The sequence below is a fragment of the Rhinoderma darwinii genome, chromosome 7 (assembly GCF_050947455.1).
Source record: "Rhinoderma darwinii isolate aRhiDar2 chromosome 7, aRhiDar2.hap1, whole genome shotgun sequence".
Taxonomy (NCBI): domain Eukaryota; kingdom Metazoa; phylum Chordata; class Amphibia; order Anura; family Rhinodermatidae; genus Rhinoderma; species Rhinoderma darwinii.
In genome coordinates, this window is record NC_134693.1 from 21,541,475 (window position 1) to 21,565,767 (window position 24,293).

Sequence of the window (24,293 nt, forward strand, 5' to 3'; positions counted from 1 at the left end):
GGGTTTGTAATACCTTGAAGACCAGGCAATTTTTTGCTTCAAGAAGAAAAAGAAAAAATAAGTCGTGCTTGTAGTTGTTCTCCACATTTTGTTATAAATTGTCGCTGACCACAATTAATCATCTGCTAACCCTTGGATGGGCGTGGAATTCCACTTCATTATCATAATGTCACTTGCTGCAACAATAATGGCCAACATCATCTAAAATACAAATGCCTGCGTTGGCGCAACAATCGTTTACCAGACGAACGTACGTTCATCAATCAACTAACTCCTATCTAATGTGTATGGTCACATTTAGAGCAGATGTTGGGGACCACTGAAAGTGATCCTTGAAATCTGCACTTAGGAGGCGACTACCCATCAAATACTTGGACATTCCCTTACATATTCTGCGCAAAACTCTTCAACAGCTCTATCCAAACCATGGTCATACGTCCCCCACCAATGCCAACAGTCGCTGTGGGCTCCTAGGTAATGCAGGACAGAGACACTTTTATATGACAGAAATCAATTCAACCAATTGCAGTTGTAGTGCAGCCAGAAATTGTGTCTTATTTGTGCTTTGGGAGTCTTTTCCTTCTCTCTGCAGCTGCATCCCCCTCCTATCCCTCCCTTCTATTATTCTAGATGGATGTTTTTGAGTCTGAGGAGGTTTTTGAACATTTACAGAGAGCCCATGGACTGGGAAAGGGGAAATACCAGCTGCTGGAAGGTGAGGAAGATGCCACTTTCCCCTAAGAAGATATAATGTCTCATATATTCACATTTCTGCAAGGAAAATGAAAATAAAAATGTAAACAAACCTATATTACCATGGCCATTTACGTTACATTAGCCAGCAACAATCCCCCTATTAACATGAATGTAGGGATGACTAACAGGAAGGAATAAGAGGCTGCCAGACTCCTCCAATGCCGTTTATCTTCAGAGGAAAACAAATTCAACATGGAAACCAGCCAGAGCTGAACAGCGGCACTATGGGCCCACCCTCCAACTGTACAGAACATGTACATGGCCACTTTTAGTTGCATATCACTGATACGGGAGGACTAATAAGTTATTTTTAAATTAACCCCCAAAAAGTGGTAGACCAGTGTAACAAGTGTTCTCCTGGACCTATTCTACTTTGCATCATTATTGTGTGAGAATGTTGGGTCCATCTGAGGATCGTGTGATCTAGTCGGCCACATGTGAAGGATATTTCAATCATGCATGGGGATAGGTGGCTTTTAGTGTCACTTATTTCATCGGGAAATACAAGAACCCGGCAGGAAAAAAATCCAGCAAATCAGATCAACGTTACCTCAACATCAAATAGTCCACAAGCGGAGCGGAGTCCACATGTGGGGGTGGAGGCATCTCCACCGATAGGCAACTAAACGGTAATATATATTTCTGCTTATGCTGCAAACTTTATGTATAATGATGGTCTAACTTGAAGATGTTAGGGACTCCATGCTCACTAGGCCTTGCAACTTAAAGAGAGTCTGTCATCACATTTTCACCTCCAAAACTGCTAATACCGATGTATATGGAAGGATGATAGTTTTTCCAACATACCTACTGTTACGGAATTATTTGGACAGTGACAGAATCTTCATGATTTGGGCTCTGCTGCCACCACATTGGATTTGTAATGAAACAACTGAGATGCAATTGAAGTTTAGACTTTCAGGTTTAATTCAAGGGGTTGAACAAAAATATCCTGTGAAACGTTTAGGAATTGCCACCATTTTTCTGCACAGCCGCCTCATTTCAGGAGCTCAAAAGTCATTGGACAAATTAACATTACCAGAAATAAAATGTTTTTTTTTGTTTAATACTTTGTAGAGAATCCTTTGCAAGCAATGACGACCTGAAGTCTGGAACCCATGGACATCACTAAACGCTGGGTTTCCTCCTTTGTGACGCTTTGCCCGGCCTTTACTGCAGCGTCTTCAGTTGTTGCTTGTTTGTGGGACTTTCTGCCTTAAGTTTCGTCTTAAAGAGGCTCTGTCACCAGATTCTCAAACCCCTATCTCCTATTGCATGTGATCGGCGCTGCAATGTAGATAACAGTAACGTTTTTTGTTTTTTTTTAAACTTTCATTTTTGGCCAAGTTATGAGCCATTTTATATTTATGCAAATGAGCTTTGAAATGGACAACTGGGCGTGTATTGTGTTTTTAACTGGGCGTGTTTATGTGTATGACGCTGACCAATCAGTGACCAGTCAGCGTCATACACTCCTCAACATCTGCACGCTCCTCTCCTGAAATATTCTGTGCTGCTGTGAACTCTGCTCTTACCATTACGTAGCTCTCAGTCTGTTACCTCTCCTCCACTCCTGTCCTCAATAACACCTTCACATGATTGGCAAGTCACCACCCCGCACAAGATCCTACTGCACGGCTGACAGCCGTCAGCTGTATAGCAAACAGCACGGTTGTGTTGGAAGCGCGCCCTGCTGTGTCTCACTTAGCAGCTGGGTGTGTTCCCCTCATCTAGCTGCTACGTTCTATCCTGACCGCCGGTGAATTCTCCGTGCGGTCTTCGCAGTGCTGCTACCCCGTTTACCTACGGGAGCAGAACGCGGCTCCTGAAATACTCTGTGCTGCCTTAAACTCTGTGGACAGGTCAGGATCCTGTTTTTTTTAAATGCTGCTTGGGAACCCACTCGATCCACTATATAAGGCTGCGCCTCCATCCTCTTCTGCCCCAGTCACTTATTCCCAAGCACTGTAAACTTTCAGATTGGTTGCGCTGTAAATATTCGGAGAACGTGATTGGTTTATGTGCAGGGTAATGAACATACAGACAAGCAGTAGAAGACTGAATTCAATGAAATGCTCAGCCCTTAGTCAGTCTTCTAAAAAGCAGGTTTTTCCCGCGAGTGGTAAAAAATGCTTGCGGAAAAAAGAAGCGGCATGCCCTTTCTTCGGTTGTTTCCATCTCTGACCTCCCATTGACATCAATAGGAGGCAGAGATCGCGTTTCTTTTTGTCCGCGGGCTCAATTGCCACAGATGAAATACGCACCAAATGATCTGCCAGCAGGTCAAAATCTGCTTCAAAATTCCTGAAGGAATTTTGAGGCAGATTTTTCCACCTGCAAAATACTCCGTGTGAACAGGGCCTTAAAGTACTTTTTTTTATGGTTCACAATGGGCTGATTTAAAACCTAGGTATGTTTGAAAAGCTATCATCCTTCCCTATACAGTGGTATTGGTGGATTGGGAGGAGAAAATGTGATGACAGACTCGCTTTAAGTTCAGGCTCCTGAGGGGGTAAATGGAAGGGACATTATTTGGGGTCGGAGATTTCGAAGACTCAGCATTTAAAGTCTTATATTAAGCAAAATAGGTCTACTAGATACCAACACACTAAAACAGAAGCGCCACTTTAAGTAACATGGCATGGACGAAATCTAGTGTTACCTGAACAAATGGGCTATGTGCTAGTATGAAAAGAATTCACCTATACAAAAGGGCACATTGTAAATTGAGTCCCCCTGAAACACCATCCCGATCCCACCTGTAACGATTGGTATCTCCAGCCCACACGTTGTGCTCAATCATCCATCAGTGCTCTGTGTGGGATTCGCAAACATGAGGGCCATGAAAGGGCTTTAGATGAAGCCTTGAAGACAACCGGAATATACATACCAGAGCTCGGCCTACCTGGGAGCATGGAAGCCTACACGTATACTAAAACAGTGCGTTGTCCTCATCCCCAGCCAAGAAATGCAGCTTATAAAACACGGACTTGACTACTTGAGAGGAGCTGAAAACAACTTTTACACCGAGTTCCAGTAATAGATGTGATTTTGGCTTTAGAAGAAGGGGGGTGGATGAAAGGAGGGGGGTGTGGAATGAATGGCAATTTGTCCTCCCAATATTTATTTTGGATTTGGATTATGTGACTGAGCCTTGAAAAACGAAAAATGGGAAAAGACCATCGCTTGTCTTCCATAGTTAATTAGTGGACAAGTAAAGGTTATGCTGCTGCAGGAATTCGTTTCCAGTTAGCGGAAAAGCCAAAAATACCTCAAATAACTTATTTTGGACCCTTTTCAAAAGAAATTGGGTTTAAACCGGAATTAAGAAAAAAAACCAAAAAAACCTTTAACATAGTCAGGGTTAGATGACCTGTGGTATTCCAAGCATCTGCACTGAGCTACTGGGACTTGTAGTACTGGGGAAGCTATGTACAAGTTCATGCATATGTCACGCTACTTTAAGGCCCTTTTACACTGGTGAAAACTTGTTCCCGATCATTGCGCTTTGTACACAGGGGAACGTTCAGCCGATAACTGAGAAAACGCGCTGATCGCATCTTTTATGCAAGCCAAAAAATACTCGCTAGTCGGCAGCACATCTCCCTGCATATAAACACAGAGCAGTGCTACCGATATAATGCATATGCATGGGGACGAACAATCACGGTAACGAGTGTTCATCCCCATACCATACCGAAGATTGTTTCTTGTGAATGGAGCAAACGAGCGCCGATCAACGTGCTGTATCATTGGACGGCGCTCGTTTTCACACCCAGTATCAGGATATTGTTTATAAGCTAAAACTGGAATTGAACCGGTTTAAAACCTCCATTGAAATCTGCATGGGTCATATGTGGATTTTGGTGCGGATATAGCCGTGGATTTCAACCATTGCAATTATTGAAATCTGCACTGAAATTCCACGTTATTTCCGCAAGAGATATGCTGCGGATTGGAAAATCTACAGCATGTCTAGTATCAGCTGCAGATTTTTTTAAGCTGCAAGTGAATGGGGTTTCTCAAAACCTTATTCATTTAGATTGTACTGTACTTTGTTGCGGAATTTCCATGTGGATTCTGCAATTGAAAGGCAGCAATAAATATGTGATCAAAGAATAAAAAATTATTCGTTTTTCCCAGTCATAAACTGCACCCCCTTCCCCTTTGATTCATCTGTGTTCTATTCAGCTGTTCTGTTTCAGGGAAAGCTGGGTGACCTATAGTAGTTGTTACACAGATTTTCCGTAACTCTCAATGGTAAACCTGCCCGGTGATACATCCACCATTCCCATATTATTGCATAACTAGGCAAAATTGCTGGTCAGGACTCTATAAGGGTATGTTCACACGCAGTAGCAAAATACGTCTGAAATTACGGAGCTGTTTTTCAATGGAGTCAATGAAAACCGGCTTCAAAAACGTCCCAAGAAGTGACACGCACTTCTTTGACGCGGGCGTTTTTTTACGCGCCGTCTTATGACAGCGACGCGTAAAATTACACATCGTGGGAACAGAACATTGTAAAACCCATTGCAAGCAATGGGCAGATGTTTGTCGGCGTAATGGAGCCATTTTTTCAGGCGTAATTCAAGCTGTAAAACGCCCGAATTACGTCTGAAAACAGTGCGTGTGAACATACCTTAGGGCTTATAATAGTCCCTCGCCTTCCTCCATTGCTTATATTCTCTTCGTGTAAAGCAGGTACAAGGTATTTTCCCTCCCCTATTACCTGAATTGCTATAAATATTATATTATCGATAAAAAAAGGCACGATAAGTTGCTTACAATGTGTTTTTTTGGAAGATCACAATATACAAAATACATTTTTAGAATATAAAAAAGTCAGAGGCTGCCACTGCCTAAAGTCTACAGGACTGCACTGGGGAACCTGAAATTCCACATTCCAAGTCACAAATGACAAGAAGAACTCGTACAATGTCAGCCGGCGACGTTCAACAACTCAAACAATCTTATGCTGCTAATTATACAGAGCTTAGCATGACAATAACAATGGCCGGCTACGTGGAGCAGACGCTTTTAAAGCTGACAAATGCCTATAAGAATGTTTCTCTGATTTGGTATGGCCCCATCATGCTCTGTCAACTGTGAGGAGTTGTAGTACTAGTAACAGACAACCTGGAAATTGCATAAAAGTCTAATATGTAGACAGTGCTGCATTCCTAGTGCTGTTCATGGAGATTCCACTAGGTGGCGACAGCGAATGAGTTCTAGATTTTCATGGAGAAATATTCTTCACATATAAAGCAAGTAAAAAATGCAAAATAAATGATAAAATATCCAAGAAATCCTCAATGCAGTACTGGGTCCTGGCTTCCATGGTGAGGGAAGTGGCGGCCAGGAACTTACTAGTATACCCGGCACTAGACAATCTACTAAATATATAACGGATACCACCAGATATTTATAATGGTGCGCCCTGTTACTAAGCCGTTTTATTCACGATTCCACATTTGTGCTGTGTCTCTCTGCGATCTTGAAGGCCACCATATTAAATAGAATTATTTGAATGGTGTACCTGATCCTCACCCTATAGATGTAATATTGTCATATGCATAAGACCGATTAAAGATTTTTGTACACTCGCAAAATAATAGGTGGTCCCTGAATTTGTCCATCGGCTGTTCACCTGTCCATGAGCTGTGTCTGGTATTGCAGTAGAGCACTATTGACTTGAAAAGGGATGGCATGCAATACCAGACACAGCCCATGGACAAATGTGGCGCTGTTTCTGAGAAAAAAAAAAGGTGCACTCTCTTCTCTAATCCTTTGACTATTAGGAAGCACTGAATGTACCCAGACCGTTCACAGCACCAGGTACGGGATTAATTGACCACTAATGTCTGTCTTCCGATATTTCCCTTCAATGTATGCAGACCCAGAGGTTCTCTGAAGACATCTAAAAACATATATAGGCCTCATAATGAAAGTAACTCAGTGACACATAGTATCCCCTATAGTCTGATCTCTCAGTTTAGATGTCACTATAGAACCTTCTTGATGTAGGTTTCGGCCGTGCAGAGGCGACCCTGGTTTTTCTCTTGGAAGAATGTAAAACAGGAGCAAGAACAATGAGACCCACCCGACCTCCTCGGCCTAGAACAGTTACATAAGAGATCCAGCTCCAACTTTAATAACCTTCTTATCAGATTCTTATCAGAGTAATCACTAGACATTCTGTACCGGACATAGAAGGAACTGATATTATAGCTCCAAGAGCTTCATTCCCAACATCTGCATTTCGCATCCAGCAATGTGACCCACTGTATAATGCTAAGTCAGCACGTTTCTCTACCTGCGCTCATCCAAGAGGTTTGGATGTTTTCCTTCTAAATGGAAATAAGGGGATTTTTCAAGGGCTTTACAATTTGCACAGCTTGAAAGGTGAATAGTAAAGTAGCTCAAATGATCAATAGCTGAACGTAGGAGCCGCAAAATGACTGGGACACAATACAAGTCAGTGTATTAATGGCTTTGGGTACAGTCTACATCACAATCTACATTGAACAATAGAATATTTGCCAAAATTCTACCAAAAAATTCCAGGAACGCTCCACCCCATCAGCAGATACCAATTCCGGCAAACCGGGAGCACTGCCAGTGATCCTCGCGATTTCACGTTTTAAAAAAAAACAATGCCTGTGTACTAGAAGTATTAATTGCAAAAGCCAAGATAACATAAGAAGGTGCATTATCCTTCTTCCATTAGCCACACACCATTGGGGTAATGGGACCATACTGGGGATGTGAAGAGGAATAGGACTAAACGACCAACATATTCCTCCAAGTATCAAAGCAACAAAACTTCAAATTCTTATTATGCTCATCACACTTATGTTGACCATAATATTTCGGTCCATCTAGAGCAGGGGTCTCAAACTCGGCCGGGTAAGTGGGCCACAAATAGAAAAAATGTGAAGTTGACGAGCCGCATTACTTTCAAATTTGATACAATACAACATTTTTGTTAATAAATTAGTTATTTGAACTACTATAACACTACATTACTATAATAATAACACTACATTACTATAAAATTAATACTACATTAATAATATCGCTAGGTTTAAAATTTGAGATATTTCTTCACGTGCTTATTTCAACAATGCAGTTTTCCAGTTTAAGTGTCGCTAAATGCAGTCCGGCGGCTCAGTTGGGAGCGTTTGGCAGACACACGTCAAGATTGGCAAGCCCCTTTTTAGATAGTGCCACAGTGCCCTCTGTGGATGCTGCAACAGTGCCCTCTGTAGATGCTGCCACAGTGCCCTCTGTAGATGCTGCCACAGTGCCCTCTGTAGATGCTGCCACAGAGTCATCTGTAGATGATGCCTCAGTGCCCTCTGTAGATAATGCCACAGTGCCCTCTGTAGATCATGCAACACACCCCTAGATAATGCCACAGTGTCCTCTGTAGATGCTGCCACAGTGGCCTCTGTAGATGCTGCCATAGTGCCCTCTGCAGATAATGCCACACACACCCTAAGTAGATAGCTCCATTGGGGCTCCCTCTAGGAGTGGAATCCCCAGCCGGAGCGTTGCCAACGCTTTGGCTGGGGATTCCTCTACTGTTGGAGTCCCTGACGTCACTGTCCATACACAGTGATGTCAGGGGATCCTCCTGGACCGGAATGTGATATCAGGGGCAACCCCGGAGCCGGAGTCCCGGAGCAGAGCACTAGTATAGGCTCTGCGCCGGAACTCTGGGGAAGCCATTAACATCAGTGTCCATATATGGACAGTGATGTCAGGGGCAACCCTGGAGCTGGAGTCCCGGGAAGAGCGATAGCAGGCTCTTCCTGGGACTCCAGCTGTGCTCCTGACATCACTGGGACACCTGCCCTGGGGAAGCCCCTGACATCACTGTCGATGTATGGACAGCGATGTCAGAGGCTTCCCCAGAGTCCCAGAGCAGAGACTATACTAGCGCTCTGCCTGGGACTCAAGCTCTGGGGAAGCCCCAGATATTGCTGTCCATATGTAGACAGCGATGTCAGAAGATTCCACAGAGTCCCGAAGCAGAGCCTATACTAGTGCTCTGCCCGGGACTACACTCCGGGGAAGACCCTGAGAACACTGTTCATATGTGGACAGCGATGTCAGAAGATTCCACAGAGTCCCGGAGCTAGCGCTCTGCCCGGGACTTCGCTCTGGGGAAGACCCTGACACACCGTCCATATATGGACGTGGATGTCAGGGAAATCCACAGAGTCCCGGAGCAGAGCCTATACTAGCGCTCTGCCCGGGACTCCACTCTGGGGAAGACCCTGACACACTGTCCATATATGGACAGCGATGTCAGGGAATTATACAGAGTCCCGGAGCAGAGCCTATACTAGCGCTCTGCCCGGGACTACAGCTCTGGGGAAGCCCCAGACATCGTGTGTCCAAACATGGACACCGATGTCAGTGAATTCCACAGAGTCCCAGAGCAGAGGCGATACTAGCGCTCTGCCCGGGACTTCGCTCTGGGGAAGACCCTGACACACCGTCCATATATGGACAGCGAGGTCAGAAGATTCCGCAGAGTCCCGGAGCAGAGCCTATACTAGCGCTCTGTACGGGACTCCGGCTCTGGGAAAGCCCAAGACATCGCTGTTCATATGTGGACAGTGATGTCAGGGAATTCCAGAGTGCCGGAGCAGAATCTGTACTAGCGGCATGTGTCCCGCGGGCCGCGTGCTTGACACCCCTGATCTAGAGGATAATGCCAAGGATTGCCCATTCAGAGGGAAGATAAAGTTTGGAAACAATCTGTATCAAATAGGTATTCAAACCGTCTCTTTTGGACGATGTTCATTGGGAGCGGAGAGGGGGATGTAGGAACATGGCAGATGTCCATCAACCATCAATGTCCACGAGGCCTCAGCCCATCCATGGCTGAAGTAATTAATTTTATCTAAATAATGATGCACAATTCTGAAGAAATCTGCAGCACGTGGGAAGGCTTAGTTAAAGAACTACAGGCAATGCTGAGGAACAATGCAGATATTGGCTAGATCATCTTGGAGGACTGTGCTGTATTGGGTTCCCGGAGCCCAAATCATAACTGATCGATGACCTGAAAACTCTGGAACTGGGAGCTGATTGAAGAGAACCTATAAAAAGAGTTTTGGGCTTTGAACAATCACTTTTTGCCAGAAGGATCTCATTATTTCAGAGTGCCCTGCTGTTGGAACCAGCGATCAGCTGAGGGAGAACCTGGTAGTAAGTGTTCAAATTCCCTGCAGCACCACCACAGGAGAAATTCAGAATTACACAGTGGCTTTTAAAAGCGATGGGCTGTCGGTGTAATCATTACTATAATGTATGGACGTGTCAGAGGGCGTGCTCTTTGTAGCCTTTCTCTGCTCTAGCTAATAGACAGGGGTTCCCAAACAAACAACCCCATTTATGAATTCCCTAACGGGGTATTTGAAAATGTTTCCTACACCAGACAACCCCTTTTAGAATGGTGTCAAGTGCATATTGCTGTATAAAAAGTTTGGTTATAGACAACTGCTCACAAGGAAGGTCTACACCAGTGGTCTCCAACCTGTGGTATAAGCCTGGAAGGAAAAAATAGCTACAGAGAGTCGTCACCCAGTTGAGTCTGGCATTGAGAGATGCCACACAACGCTAAGTTCAATGAAGTACAGTGTAATAGGTGCCCAGGGCAGAGGCTTCAGCAGGACAAAGGGAACTAACTCCGTTGCTACTTATGTGGCACGTGCCCAATGTAGACATTTTTGTTGGATGCTGGACAGAAAGTGATGAATTGTTCTTAACTTTTAGTATCACAGAACTAACAGTTTGTTATAGAACCGACAATGGAATGCTAAAACTGAGAGACGGAACAATGCCCCCAATGTCCCACACACAAGACGTCTTTGTTTTCAGATATGTTGTGTGCACCTCTGACCACCTGCTGCTCCCCATATTACATGTCAACTCCACTGACATTTAACCCCTAACTTTGGGCAATGGCGTGTACAATATCAAGAATTACCATTGAATCATATGTAGATCTAGTTACTTGCACCCCACATACCCGACAGAGATTAAACTATCCTTACACAAGCCAAGGAACCTATAGATGTAATGATATCACTTTGGATTGCTGATCTGTATCCCTTCAAATCTTGATGAATGCCATGAATATAAAAAGATTACATGATGATAAAAGTCATATATGACTCAATGGCGGAGGGGGGTTTAATAAGCAAAACGTTCCACAATTCTTTAGCCATTTATGCCAAATAATTTGGCATACATGGCATAGGGGCAACGTTTTTGGACACTTTTTTTTGCCTGCCTTGACAGCTTTGATAACTGTAAAAAGAAATGGGTATCACTAAGAGTAGTCATAGCATGTGCCAAAGGTATTTAGGACAAGCGGCACATATACTACAACCATAAGGAGGCGTAATACAGAGAAATGTTTAGTAACATGGCAAAAACCATGATATAACCGTACTGTGTGGATACATTTACCCTACTTGAGAGTTTATTTTTAATTATCTATAGAAAAAAGCTAAGTGATGATATATTGGCCACATTAACATGCATGTTATTTCAATGGAAGGTTAGGGAGATAAGTGGTTACTAGACACCTCTGTTACTGCTTATCACCAATTGAGCTAGAAGGATTGGGGGGAAAAAAATCAACCCTATAGATCTTCGCTTCTCACATTAGCAGATGATCAGGCAGGATACCAGACTCACTACTATTCACACATATGTATTATGTATTGCGGAAGATACAGCAGTAATGAGGGGATGTGGGGGGTCCTACATACAACAGAAACAGACATACGGTTGTTAGTGATAGGCCCTGCATCAACCTCTAAAAGATTTTCCCTTAAAAATAAGGGTCCATATATCTTTGATAAATCATTTTACCAGACAAGCAATTAAAATATTATTAATGTTTGGAACAACAGAAGGTAATTGTAGAATTACATATGTAGAACAAGACCCGGGGCACGTTGTTCGGTCTTTCACTGTTATATAATATAAAAAAAATGATCACGGCTGACACATGGCGAATGAATCAGGAAAAAGTAAGGGCACCAGTACACGATGTGGTAATTGATGAACTGCCGAGAACCGCTAGGCAAAAGACCCACGCGGTTTAACACAGATTGCTGTGGATTCGTTACATGTGAAGCACATGCTTTTTATGTGCTTCATCTGTACTTGCCGTAGGGTTAAAACTACATGGCAAAACCGTGGAAATTAGTGATAAAACTAGTGCGTTTTATGCCGCATTGTTCTCGGAGGTGCAATTACCGTAACTCGACCCAATCGTGTATGGACACTTAAGTGTACGGTCTTACATAGCGGCCGCTGTTTACCTGAAAAATCATGTGGCCATCTATGAATAGACTCTTAACAAACACACGACTTTGCAGGTAAACAGCCGTCTACTGGCAAAAGAAAAAAAGCGTACGACCATTAACATTCATTTTGAAGAAATGCTGTTGGGCGCGGTTTTAGCCTGTGCCACGGCCACATCTCAACTGCCCGGTGGCTGCTATGCGAGACCCTCAAAGAAGAGCGATAACAGGGACAAAGTTAGAATCTTGTAAACAGTAAAAAGCACCAACCATTAAACAAGATACGTTATAATATAATTCATTCCCTTATATCAGACCTGCAGCTAGGCTTGCACTCACCCAGGGCAAAGATTCAGAGTTCCCCCCATACACCTAGAACAAAATTTGGCCACATCACCCCATAAAATGTAACATATCTTTATAAATAAATAACATATACATAAATAGTATAGCTATTACGTACACAAATAGAACTGCTATATTGTACACATATCCATACACACACATAACACATCCATATCCACACATAAACCATACACATAGATGGTAGCAAAATACTGTATACATAAATAGTACCGCTATACTGTACACATAAAATACTGATACACCGTACACATAAATAGTATTTATATACCGTACACAAACAGTACTGCTATACCATACACAGAAATAATAATGCTATCCTTAGACATAAACAGTATTGCTATACTATACACAGAAATACTACTACTTTAGTGTACACATAAATAGTACTACTATACCATGCACATAAATAATAACACGATACTGTACATCTAAACAATACTGCTATACTATACACAGAAAAAATAAAACTATATCGTACACAAAAACAGTACTGCTATACTGTACACAGAAATACTACTATCATAGCGTACACCTAAATAGTGCTGCTATACCATACACATATATGTTAGCACTATACTGTATACATAAATAGTACCGCCACACTGTACACAAATAGTACTGCTATAACGTACACATAAATAGTGCTGCTATACTGTACACATCATAATATCACTATACCATACACATATATGTTAGCACTATACTGTACACATAAATAGAACCGCCATACTGTACACAAATAGTACTGCTATAACGTACACATAAATAGTGCTGCTACAGCATACAAATAAATAATATCGCTACACCATATGTACAGGTCCTTAGACCTTATGCAGAGCCGTGTATACCCACTGTATTATGTCCCCGTGCAGCACCATATTACAGTGATATTCTTCTGATAGAAGCAATGATTTTGGCATGGATCAGGCAGAAAAACTTCAATATGAAATCGGCGGCATACGGAGGTAAAGTAGGGTCCAATCGACTTCTATGGGTGCTTTGTTATGGCTCTGTACAACTCAGAGGTCGTGTGCATGAGGTCTTAATCAGAGTTATGTCTAACCAGCAGTACTTATAGTACTATAACCAGCCGATCTATATAGAAATACACGAGCGCACCCACACAGTATGTAATTAAAGTGCATTTGTGGATATGCACAATGACAACTGATTAAATATTGGCCAAAAAAATAAAATTCCAGCGCCACCATCCTGCCCGCTACTCAGAAACGGCTTTTACCAAGTGTGAAGTTGAATTGCTTCCTCTTCCTTCTCACAATATTCTGTTACTTTCACAATGTGCCGCCAGGTCACATAAATGTCTCATTTTCTTATGCATCTTCCTGTCGAAAGAATGTATAGAATCTACCCGGTCACGGGATCATCCAGGTGGCAGAGTGGATAGTGTCAGCTGTGAGATTAATGCATAATCTATCTCTCTTCCGAAACAGAATTAAAGGAGAAATCGACAATTATAATCTGTATCACTGCTCATGATTATATGTGAGGTTGAAGTAGCTGAATGCTTCTATGCAAATCCCTGTGCTCGAAAACCTTCATTCATCCACCCACATTGACGGGATTCATTGAAGTCCTACTGTTATAGCTGACGCACTGCTGAGTCTCCCACCAGTTGTAACCTCGGGGTAGTGTATTCTTAAAAAAACATCAAATCTAAAATCAGCAGCTGATGGAATGGAGCTGATAATATCATCCTCATGTACAATACGTGGCCAAAGTCAGAGGCGTAACTTGAAGCTCCTGGACCCAATGCAAAATCTGTAACTGGGTCCGCTACTACCATGTGCCATTTATAATATTGGTGTCCCCATATTTGGCAAAGGGCTTTTGTGCCCCCTCAGGCTCCAGGGCTCCGGGTGCAACTGCTACCTCTGCACCCCTAAAGCTGTGGCCTGAAATATGTGGACGCCCAAACATTCCATGTGTCCTCATAACATGTTTGTTTTTTTTTTAGATCCATGGTCATTCATTTGACAATATTTCCTTTTAATTCTCTTATAGGACTCTTTCCACCAGATTTTGGAACATTGCTGTAGAGATTTGCGTTGCATTCAGCTAAAAAAAAGCAGTAAACGCTATGTCCATGTTTGCAATAAAAAATTTGTATTAACACGGTGTATCTAAAATCAAAAATATAGCAACTTTGCAATAGATGTTGATTAAAAATTTCCCTTCGTTTCTACATTTCCTATGCAGAACAATACGTCTCCATGGTAACAGACAACACTGGCTACAGGCTACACTGTTTCCGTAATTCATGTTTGGAAATCACATGATTCAGCCACAACACAGAGCGGTAGAACAGGGTTTAGGGGGCGCCGTTCTAGAGATAGGTGCGGGTCCCGCATCTATCTAACATTTATGACATATCCTGTGGATATGTCAGAAATGTCTCTGATGGGAAAACCCCTTTAAATCTCAGCTTTCTGGACTCCTTCAGGAATTTTGAGGCAGATCTTGAACCGCCTGCATGTATTTTTCCGTGTTAATTTTCACCTGCGGCCATTGAAATTTATTCAAAGAATGCGGGCAAAAAACGCTGCAAAAAACACTCAGAAACTAGCACCGCAGGTTTTATTTCTGCCTCCTATTGATTCAATGGGAGGTCAGAGGCAGAAAGGACATGCTGCTTTTTTTTCTACACGTGAGTGGCCAAAAGCCGTTCAGGAAAAAAACGTCTCTGCCTCCCATTGAAGTCAATGAGGGGCTATTTTAGACGTTTTTTGGTGCTAATTCTGACGCGGTTTCCTTTTTCAAGCACCAAAAGACTCTGTGTGAACTGACCCTAAGACATGGGGAAGGGTCGGTCATCTTTGACCACAGAAATAATTTTTACCAGTCTGGGAATCACCTTTTCGTGCCATCTATACATATTGGCCAAGAATTGACTTTTGAGATGATAAATAGTCACGTAATCCAATTCAGTGAGCTTTAAAAAAAACACAACAATGGAATGTGTGGCTAAGAAAACATTACAATACATTATAATGAAATTCTGTTGCCCAATAATAATTAACCTAACAGTGGAATGTCAGCAATGTATGGCCTATGAAGGAAGAATAATGTAGAGTAAATGGTCCATGTTAAAATACCTTATATGTTTACAGTAACAGAGTGCTTTACAAACAGCTGCGTATATATAAAAAAAATACCATAAGGGTATGTTCACATGCTTAACAAAAAACGGCTGAAAATACGCCCTGCTTCCAATGTTTCAGCCACCTTTCGGGCCGTTTACGCCCCAAAAAAACGTGCGAACATACCCTCAGACTGAGTGGCCTTTTTAAGCAACTTTTTGAATCACAAAACCATAAAATGGGTCCTATACCATTAAACACATTTAAAAGTGGGTGCAAAGTTACAGGATTTTATAACACGCTCTATGTGCCAACGTTGTCCCTGAGCTGAGATATTAGGAGCATCGTCTGTATGGAGTCGAAATGTCTGAATCAATGCAGCACATGGAGCCATGATCTCAGCTAGGCGACCTCATAAGCAAATAAACTAAAAAGTCTCATCCTTTTTTATTACTTTCATTTATATGAGTAGAAGTTAATAATAGTGTGCAATTACTTTACATCGGGGGAGGAATAGGGTGGCAATGGAGTCAGACAACTGCTAGGTCATTCTTAAAATGGGTTGGACAGAACCAGCTCAGATTTCGATTCACGTATCAAACATCTTAATGAAAATGGGCTACCTCGTGGGATGTCCTACGATCACCCGTGTAAGGCCAGGACCACACGCACAGTTTTGATGCAGTTTTTGGCTCCGTTTAACCAAACACAGGAGTGGACACAAAAGAAAGGACATGTATCAGTCTTTTCTTTCTGCCTTTCCTTCCTTTTGGATCCACTTCTGGCTTTGGCTAAAAAAAAAAAGCGCCAAAAACTGCGTGTGTGGTGAGCTCATCATCTTCAATTCTGCATCGTGTCCTAACATGGCATTTTGATAATAGGTTGTCCCATCCTGTGGTCCGTTGTCTCTAATGGACTACTCACATAGGCCATCATGTGGCCAGTTTGCAAAGCATTATAGTCCAGACTACAGACTACCTACACAACAACTATACTCTGCAGATGGTGGTGTCGTTGCATCTGAAATTATCCACAGCCCTGCTGGGTCACTATCAGGCCACCCCACCTTGTTAAGCGAGCAATTGTCATAACATTGTAGAAATGGACAACTATAAGGGTATGTTCACACGGTCTGTTTTCAGATGTAATTCGGGAGTTTTACGCCTCGAATTTCGCCTGAAAAAATGCCCCTAATACGCCCACAAACATCTGCCCATTGCTTTCAATGGGAATTACGATGTTCTGTTCCCACTAGCCTTTATTTTACGCGTCGCTGTCAAAATAGGGCGCGTAAAATGATGGCTCGTCAAAATAAGGGCAGGACACTTCTTGGGACGTTTTTGGAGGCGTTTTTCATTGACTCCATTGAAAAACAGCTCCAAAAACGACCGTAAAAAACGCTGCGAAAAACGCGAGTTAAAAAAACTTCTGAAAATCAGGAGCTGTTTTCGCCTGAAAACAGCTCTGTATTTTCAGACATCTTTACTCACTGCGTGTGAACATAGCCTTATACTGTTAACAGATCTCGCAGATACGGACATCTGAGCTAAAAGCCATAGGCCACGGCACTCATTAGTGTCTCAGCTCATTGACTCTTAGGCTGAGTTCATACGTTGCTTGACTTGTCGCAGATTTTGTTGCGGTTTTGATGCAGATCTCACCCTTTTGCATTGCAAAGTGTAAAATCTGCGCTGAAAATCGTCAAATCCGCGACGTGTGTATTCAGCCTAAGGGTATGTGCATACGATAGCAGGCATTTACGTCTGAAAAGACAGACTGTTTTCAGGAGAAAACAGCTGCCTCGTTTCAGACGTAAATGCTCCTCCTCGCATTTTGCGAGGCTTCTCTGACAGCCGTAAATTTTGAGCTGTGCTTCATTGAGTTCAATGAAGAACGGCTCAAATTACGTCTGAAAGAAGTGTCCTGCATATAATGTATATAAGTGTCCTGCATATGATGTATATAAGTGTCCTGCATGTAATGTATATAAGTGTCCTGCATATAATGTATATAAGTGTCCCGCATATAATGTATATAAGTGTCCTGCATATAATGTATATAAGTGTCCCGCATATAATGTATATAAGTGTCCTGCAGATAATGTATATAAGTGTCCTGCATGTAATGTATATAAGTGTCCTGCATATAATGTATAGAAGTGTCCCGCATATAATGTATATAAGTGTCCTGCATATAATGTATATAAGTGTCCTGCATATAATGTATATAAGTGTCCTGCATATAATGTATATAAGTGTCCTGCATATAATGTATATAAGTGTCCCGCATATAATGTATATAAGTGTCCCGCATATAATGTATATAAGTGTCCCGCATATAATGTATATAAGTGTCCTGCAGATAATGTATATAAGTGTCCTGCATATAATGTATATAAGTGTTCTGCATATAATGTATATAAGTGTCCTGCATATAATGTATATAAGTGTTCTGCATATAAGTGTTCTGAATATAATGTATATAAGTGTCCCGCATATAATGTATATAAGTGTTCTGCATATAATGTATATAAGTGTCCTGCATATAATGTATATAAGTGTTCTGCATATAATGTATATAAGTGTCCTGCATATAATGTATAGAAGTGTCCTGCATATAATGTATAGAAGTGTCCTGCATATAATGTATATAAGTGCCCTGCATATAATGTATATAAGTGTTCTGCATATAATGTATATAAGTGTCCCGCATATAATGTATATAAGTGTCCTGCATATAATGTATATAAGTGTCCTGCATATAATGTATATAAGTGTCCTGCATATAATGTATAGAAGTGTCCCGCATATAATGTATATAAGTGTCCCGCATATAATGTATATAAGTGTCCTGCATATAATGTATATAAGTGTCCTGCATATAATGTATAGAAGTGTCCTGCATATAATGTATATAAGTGTCCTGCATATAATGTATATAAGTGCCCCGCATATAATGTATATAAGTGTCCCGCATATAATGTATAGAAGTGTCCTGCATATAATGTATATAAGTGTCCCGCATATAATGTATGTAAGTGTCCCGCATATAATGTATATAAGTGTCCCGCATATAATGTATATAAGTGTCCTGCATATAATGTATATAAGTGTCCTGCATATAATGTATATAAGTGTCCCGCATATAATGTATATAAGTGTCCTGCATATAATGTATATAAGTGTCCTGCATATAATGTATATAAGTGTCCTGCATATAATGTATATAAGTGTCCTGCATATAATGTATATAAGTGTTCTGCATATAATGTATATAAGTGTCCTGCATATAATGTATATAAGTGTCCCGCATATAATGTATATAAGTGTCCCGCATATAATGTATATAAGTGTCCTGCATATAATGTATATAAGTGTTCTGCATATAAGTGTTCTGAATATAATGTATATAAGTGTCCCGCATATAATGTATATAAGTGTTCTGCATATAATGTATATAAGTGTCCTGCATATAATGTATATAAGTGTTCTGCATATAATGTATATAAGTGTCCTGCATATAATGTATAGAAGTGTCCTGCATATAATGTATAGAAGTGTCCTGCATATAATGTATAGAAGTGTCCCGCATATAATAAATATAAATGTCCCGCATATAATGTATATAAGTGTCCTGCATATAATGTATATAAGTGTCCTGCATATAATGTATATAAGTGTCCTGCATATGATGTATATAAGTGTCCTGCATATAATGTATATAAGTGTCCCGCATATAATGTATATAAGTGTCCCGCATATAATGTATATAAGTGTCCCGCATATAATGTATATAAGTGTCCCGCATATAATGTATATAAGTGTCCTGCATATAATGTATATAAGTGTCCTGCACTTCTTTTGATGAGGCTGTATTTTTACGCGTCGTCGTTTGACAGCTGTCAAATGACGATGCGTAAATGACAGGTCGTCTGCACAGTACGTCGGCAAACCCATTCAAATGAATGGGCAGATGTTTGCCGACGTATTGTAGCCCTATTTTCAGACGTAAAACGAGGCAAAATACGCCTCGTATACGTCTGAAATTTGGCCGTGTGAACATACCCTTAGGGTATGTTCACATGCTGAGTCAAAAAACGTCTGAACATACAGAGCTGTTTTTAGAGAAAACAGCCTCTGATTTTCAGGCGTTTTTGAAGCTGAAAATGTAGCTTGTTTTAATTTGGAGCTTCTTTTGAGGCATTTTTCATAGGGTATGTTCACACGTAGAGTCAAAAACGTCTCAAAATACGGAGCTGTTTTCAAGGGAAAAGAGCCCCTGATTTTCAGACGTTTTTTGAGCAACTCGCGTTTTTCGCTGCGTTTTTGCTGCGTTTTTTATGGCCGTTTTTGGAGCTGTTCTTCATTGGAGTCTATGAGAAAACGGCTCCAAAAACGTCCCAAGAAGTGTCCTGCACTTCTTTTGATGAGGCTGTAATTTTACGATCCGTCTTTTGACAGCGTAAAATGACAGGACGTCGGCACAGTACATCGTACAGCCCATTGAAAGTAATGGTTAGATGTTTGCCGACGTATTGGAGCCGTTTGTTTAGACGTAATTCGAGGCGTAAAACGCCTCCAATACGTCTGAAAATAGGTCGTGTGAACCCAGCCATAGTGTTCAATGGAAAAATCAGCTTAAAAAAATGCCTCAAGAAGTGAGATGCTACTTCTTTTTATGCAGCGTCTTTTTACGCTGCGTTTTTTAAAACAGCGGCGTAAAAAGAAGCCCCGTATGAACTAAATGCTGTTTTTCCCATTGATTTCAATGGCCAGATATTTGTAGGCGTTCAGCTTCCGGTTTTATAGGCGTTTTTCGAGGCATAAACACCCCAAAATATGCCTGAAAACACTGCGTAAATGTATCCGTGTGCGTTTTGTTTTTTCAGTATGCTTTGCGTGTGGCATGTGTTTTTCACGCACTTGCAAGCACTTTTTTTTCAATGTAATTGATGCGTGAAACACGGACAGCGCACGGATTTGCGTCCGTGTGCGGTCATTGGTTTTCACGTACCCATTGACTTTAACCGCGACTAGGTGCGTGAAAATATAGGACATGCAGTGAGTTTCACGCAACGGACACTCGCTGCGTGAAAACTCACGCATGTGTGAATAGCCCCATTGAAATTAATGGATCCGTGTGCTGCGCGTTGTATCAACGCACAGCACACGGAAGAGAATCACGCTCATCTGAATGAGCCCTTAGTGTTGCCATCCCTGACATAACTAAGTGAAGCTGCACATTAAAAAAAAGGGGATTCCATATATTCTATAACCTCTTTATATTGAATCCAGGCAAGGAACTTGACATATGACTGAAGATAGCACACACTTGTCTATGGGTTGTATCTGGCATTGCAGCTGCGTAAAACTCACGACATGTCCTATATTTGTGCGTTTCTCGCGCATCACGCACCCATTGAAGTCAATGGGTGCGTGAAAATCACGCGCAGCACACGGAAGCACTTCCGTGTGACGCGCGTGATTCGCGCAATAGCAGTAAAAACTATGAATGAGAACAGAAAAGCACCACGTGCTTTTCTGTTTACAAACATACAAACAGAGGGTCATAATGATGGCGGCTGCACAAAAATCACGCAGCCACGCATCATACGGGGCTGACACACGGAGCTGTTATGGACCTTTTGCGCGCGCAAAACGCACACGCTCGTGTAAATCCGGCCTTAGGTTGGTGATCCATCACAACAAGGACCGACATGGAGGAAGTGAATAATATCCGGATACTTTATCAAGTATCAAGTTGCACTTTGCCCCAAACCATCCCTGTTATTCTGGGTTAGGAAATCCTTTAAACATGTTTCTGTTACAAAGCCGCACGTTTTCTATTTTTGAATTGTGGGAAAATTAAATGATATTTATTTAGCAATAGAACTTTCCATCATTTTCCGAAGAATGAGCTATTAAAGTTCTGGGCAAGTTCTGAACTACAAACACATCATTAAATACAATACATCTTAAGAAAGATCTGCACATTCCCTTGAAATGGATGGCATCTAATGCAATCTCCCTGGTATTTATTATAATGGGATTTTTCCGGCTGTTATTTTTTTCAGGAAGTCTTCCAACTACACATCCCTCCCTGTCACTTGGAGACTCATTTTCCGGCTGGCTGCCCCTTTCCCCTGCCATTATGTAGCGACAGACAGTCCTTCCAAGCTTTGTGCCTGCCATGAATGCTGCAACAAAGATGGACCAGGGGTGTGGTACAGGCAGACAGAAGATCACCCAGCAGAGCACAGGACATGCGTCCTACCACCGCTACATGTCTGCTCCTGTCACGTCGCGAATACACAGCACCTCTGCTATCATCAATAATCCATAGTTACTGCCAAGTGAGTCTAAATAGCTCCTTAGTGTCCAATATTACAGGCATTGTGATAAATCACCGATTCATAGCATAATAAAACAAAATAATCAACTTAATTGTCAATTACACACGGATTGTGCCAAAATTACTTTACAAATATTCTAGATAGATATGAGATAGATCGGAAACATATAGATAAGAGATAAATGATAGATAGATAGATAGATAGATAGATAGATAGATAGATAGATAGATAGATAGATATGTAACCCAGAAAGAGAGAGAAGGATGTATAGATATATAGATAGACCATTTGGGCAATAAAGCACTGCCTGAGGGCCTATGGGAGCTCATAGCCCTCCACCTAGAAACTGCAAAACACACATCTTGGGGGGGGGGGGGGGCGGGGGGCGATAGATAGATAGATAGATAGATAGATAGATAGATAGATAGATAGATAGATAGATAGATAGATAGATAGATAGATAGATAGGATATTTTTACTATATTCATATTGTTTACTAATCCTTATACGATGACTATTGCAAAATCACTATCAACCCACATAGAATTGCCTGGCACACCCTTGCTGGCTGTAGCGCTATGTTACGAGGAGTCGCTGTCTAGGAAGTTCTATTCTTGCACTTGCACCTGCTGCTGTGTGTCGTCCATGTCATTTATTACTGTGTTCCATATGGATCCATCCGTCAGCCTGTGTGTATATGTCACTACAGATCAGTAATGTTTGGCTGCAGGTATCGGATATGCATTGATTTAGCTTTGTAGTGACAATAACATTTAAAGAACCCTGGATCAAAAATCATAGACGATACAAAGTAACGAACTTGTAATGCATTCGTGATCACAGACACCAGACCTATAAAAACAATTTAAATATTTATAACGACATATTTCCGCACATATCTCACACATTATTGAACTTTATCATATCCTTGATCCTCCAGTTATTTGCATTGGCATGGCAGCTCGCAGATCCCACAGATTATTTCTTACAATTACAAAATTCATGGAAATTAAAAATAATTCTCCGGTCTTAAGCCTTTGCTGTCCGTCGGGTAAATTAAATTTGCTAAATCTGCTGATAAGAGCCTCAAATTCCTAATCAGCAGCTTGCAGCGAGCAGATGGTCCGGTGGGCACAGCCAGGCCCTAGCAGACTGGCATATTTCACAGGAGCCACACCTTGTAGAGAGAGCGCAATATATCTTTATACCGCCAAATACATATACTTTATTTTATATATGCATAAATACAATAAGCACCGTATATACGTATATAGCAAAGCTGAAAAATCAGAAAGACACTGCGCCGTTATCTGACATTTTTTTTAAATGCAATGCTGATCCCCGTGCAGGAGGAAAAGGGTTAACAATAACAACAGGTCGTAGGTCATTTACCTCTTTCCTTCGGCTGGAGACCCCAGGTCTGGTCACCAGGGCGGTCTCATTGAGCACGACAGCAATGTCTTCCACAAAGGGGGCATCCGGTACAGTGTCATCTGCATCTAACTCGATGACCTGCAGCCCCAGCTTGTCCTTTAAGACTCTGGTATACAGCTCATGCTCCCTCCTCGCCCTGGCTGTATCCACCTCTCCACTCTCCTTCGTCCGGAGCGCCTGCTGGCTCAAGGAATCTGGGATTCTTCGTACTATGGCATGTGTACATTTGCCTAAGCTTGACACAGCTTGCACAGACATGGTGATAATACGGCTCAGACTGTGACCGGTTCAATGACCAACAGTGTAAATACAACCCTAGTGAGAAGCAAAGCTACATCCTCTGCCTGAATGTAAACCAGTCCCTAGAACAAAGATGTAATGCAGTTTGCAATTGGTCACTTATCACTGCCAGCTGATTGGACGTAGCACAATCCTGTATGACAGATGCATCTTTCCCTGGTGCTGAGCCGAGCGTGTGGTTTCATTCATTCATTGAGATGAGTGGATGTTGCCTGGCACCGGCAGCACCGGGGAAAAGGACTGCAAGTTGCAGCATCTTCTGGGAGATCCTATATAAAGGATCCAGCCCCTGACAGATCCTGGTTTAATGCTTTCTTAAAGGGGATGTCCACTTTGGACAATACCTACTTGTTAGCAGGGTCTAAGGTTGCCAACTTGATATTTTATTTTTTTCAGGACAAATCACGGACAGCAAAATTTTTTACGGAAAATGTGGAAAACCACAATGAATCCTAAAGATTATAAGTAATATAGGTCTATAGCTGAGAATAGTGATATGAAGACATTAGCAGCATGTGCTGTGACCTCTAAACCAATGATAATTACAATCCCAATAATTGGCACAAACTCATTCAACTTAAAAAAAAAAAACACGGACGCATCAATTTTTTTTTACGGACACTGGAAAGAAGACCCTTATTTTTACGGACT

At 41.6% G+C, this 24,293-nt stretch overlaps 1 protein-coding gene across 1 annotated transcript in view; it reads right to left on the minus strand.

Annotated features, from left to right (window-relative positions):
• Positions 1-23,781, minus strand: part of DDAH1 (dimethylarginine dimethylaminohydrolase 1) — a 66,244-nt gene extending 42,463 nt beyond the window's left edge. The window contains exon 1 of the mRNA XM_075832948.1: positions 23,301-23,781. Within this exon, the coding sequence (XP_075689063.1) occupies positions 23,301-23,600 (300 nt within the window). The 5' untranslated portion in view covers positions 23,601-23,781. The remainder of the gene's footprint in view (positions 1-23,300) is intronic.
• Between the last annotated feature and the right edge of the window lie 512 nt (positions 23,782-24,293).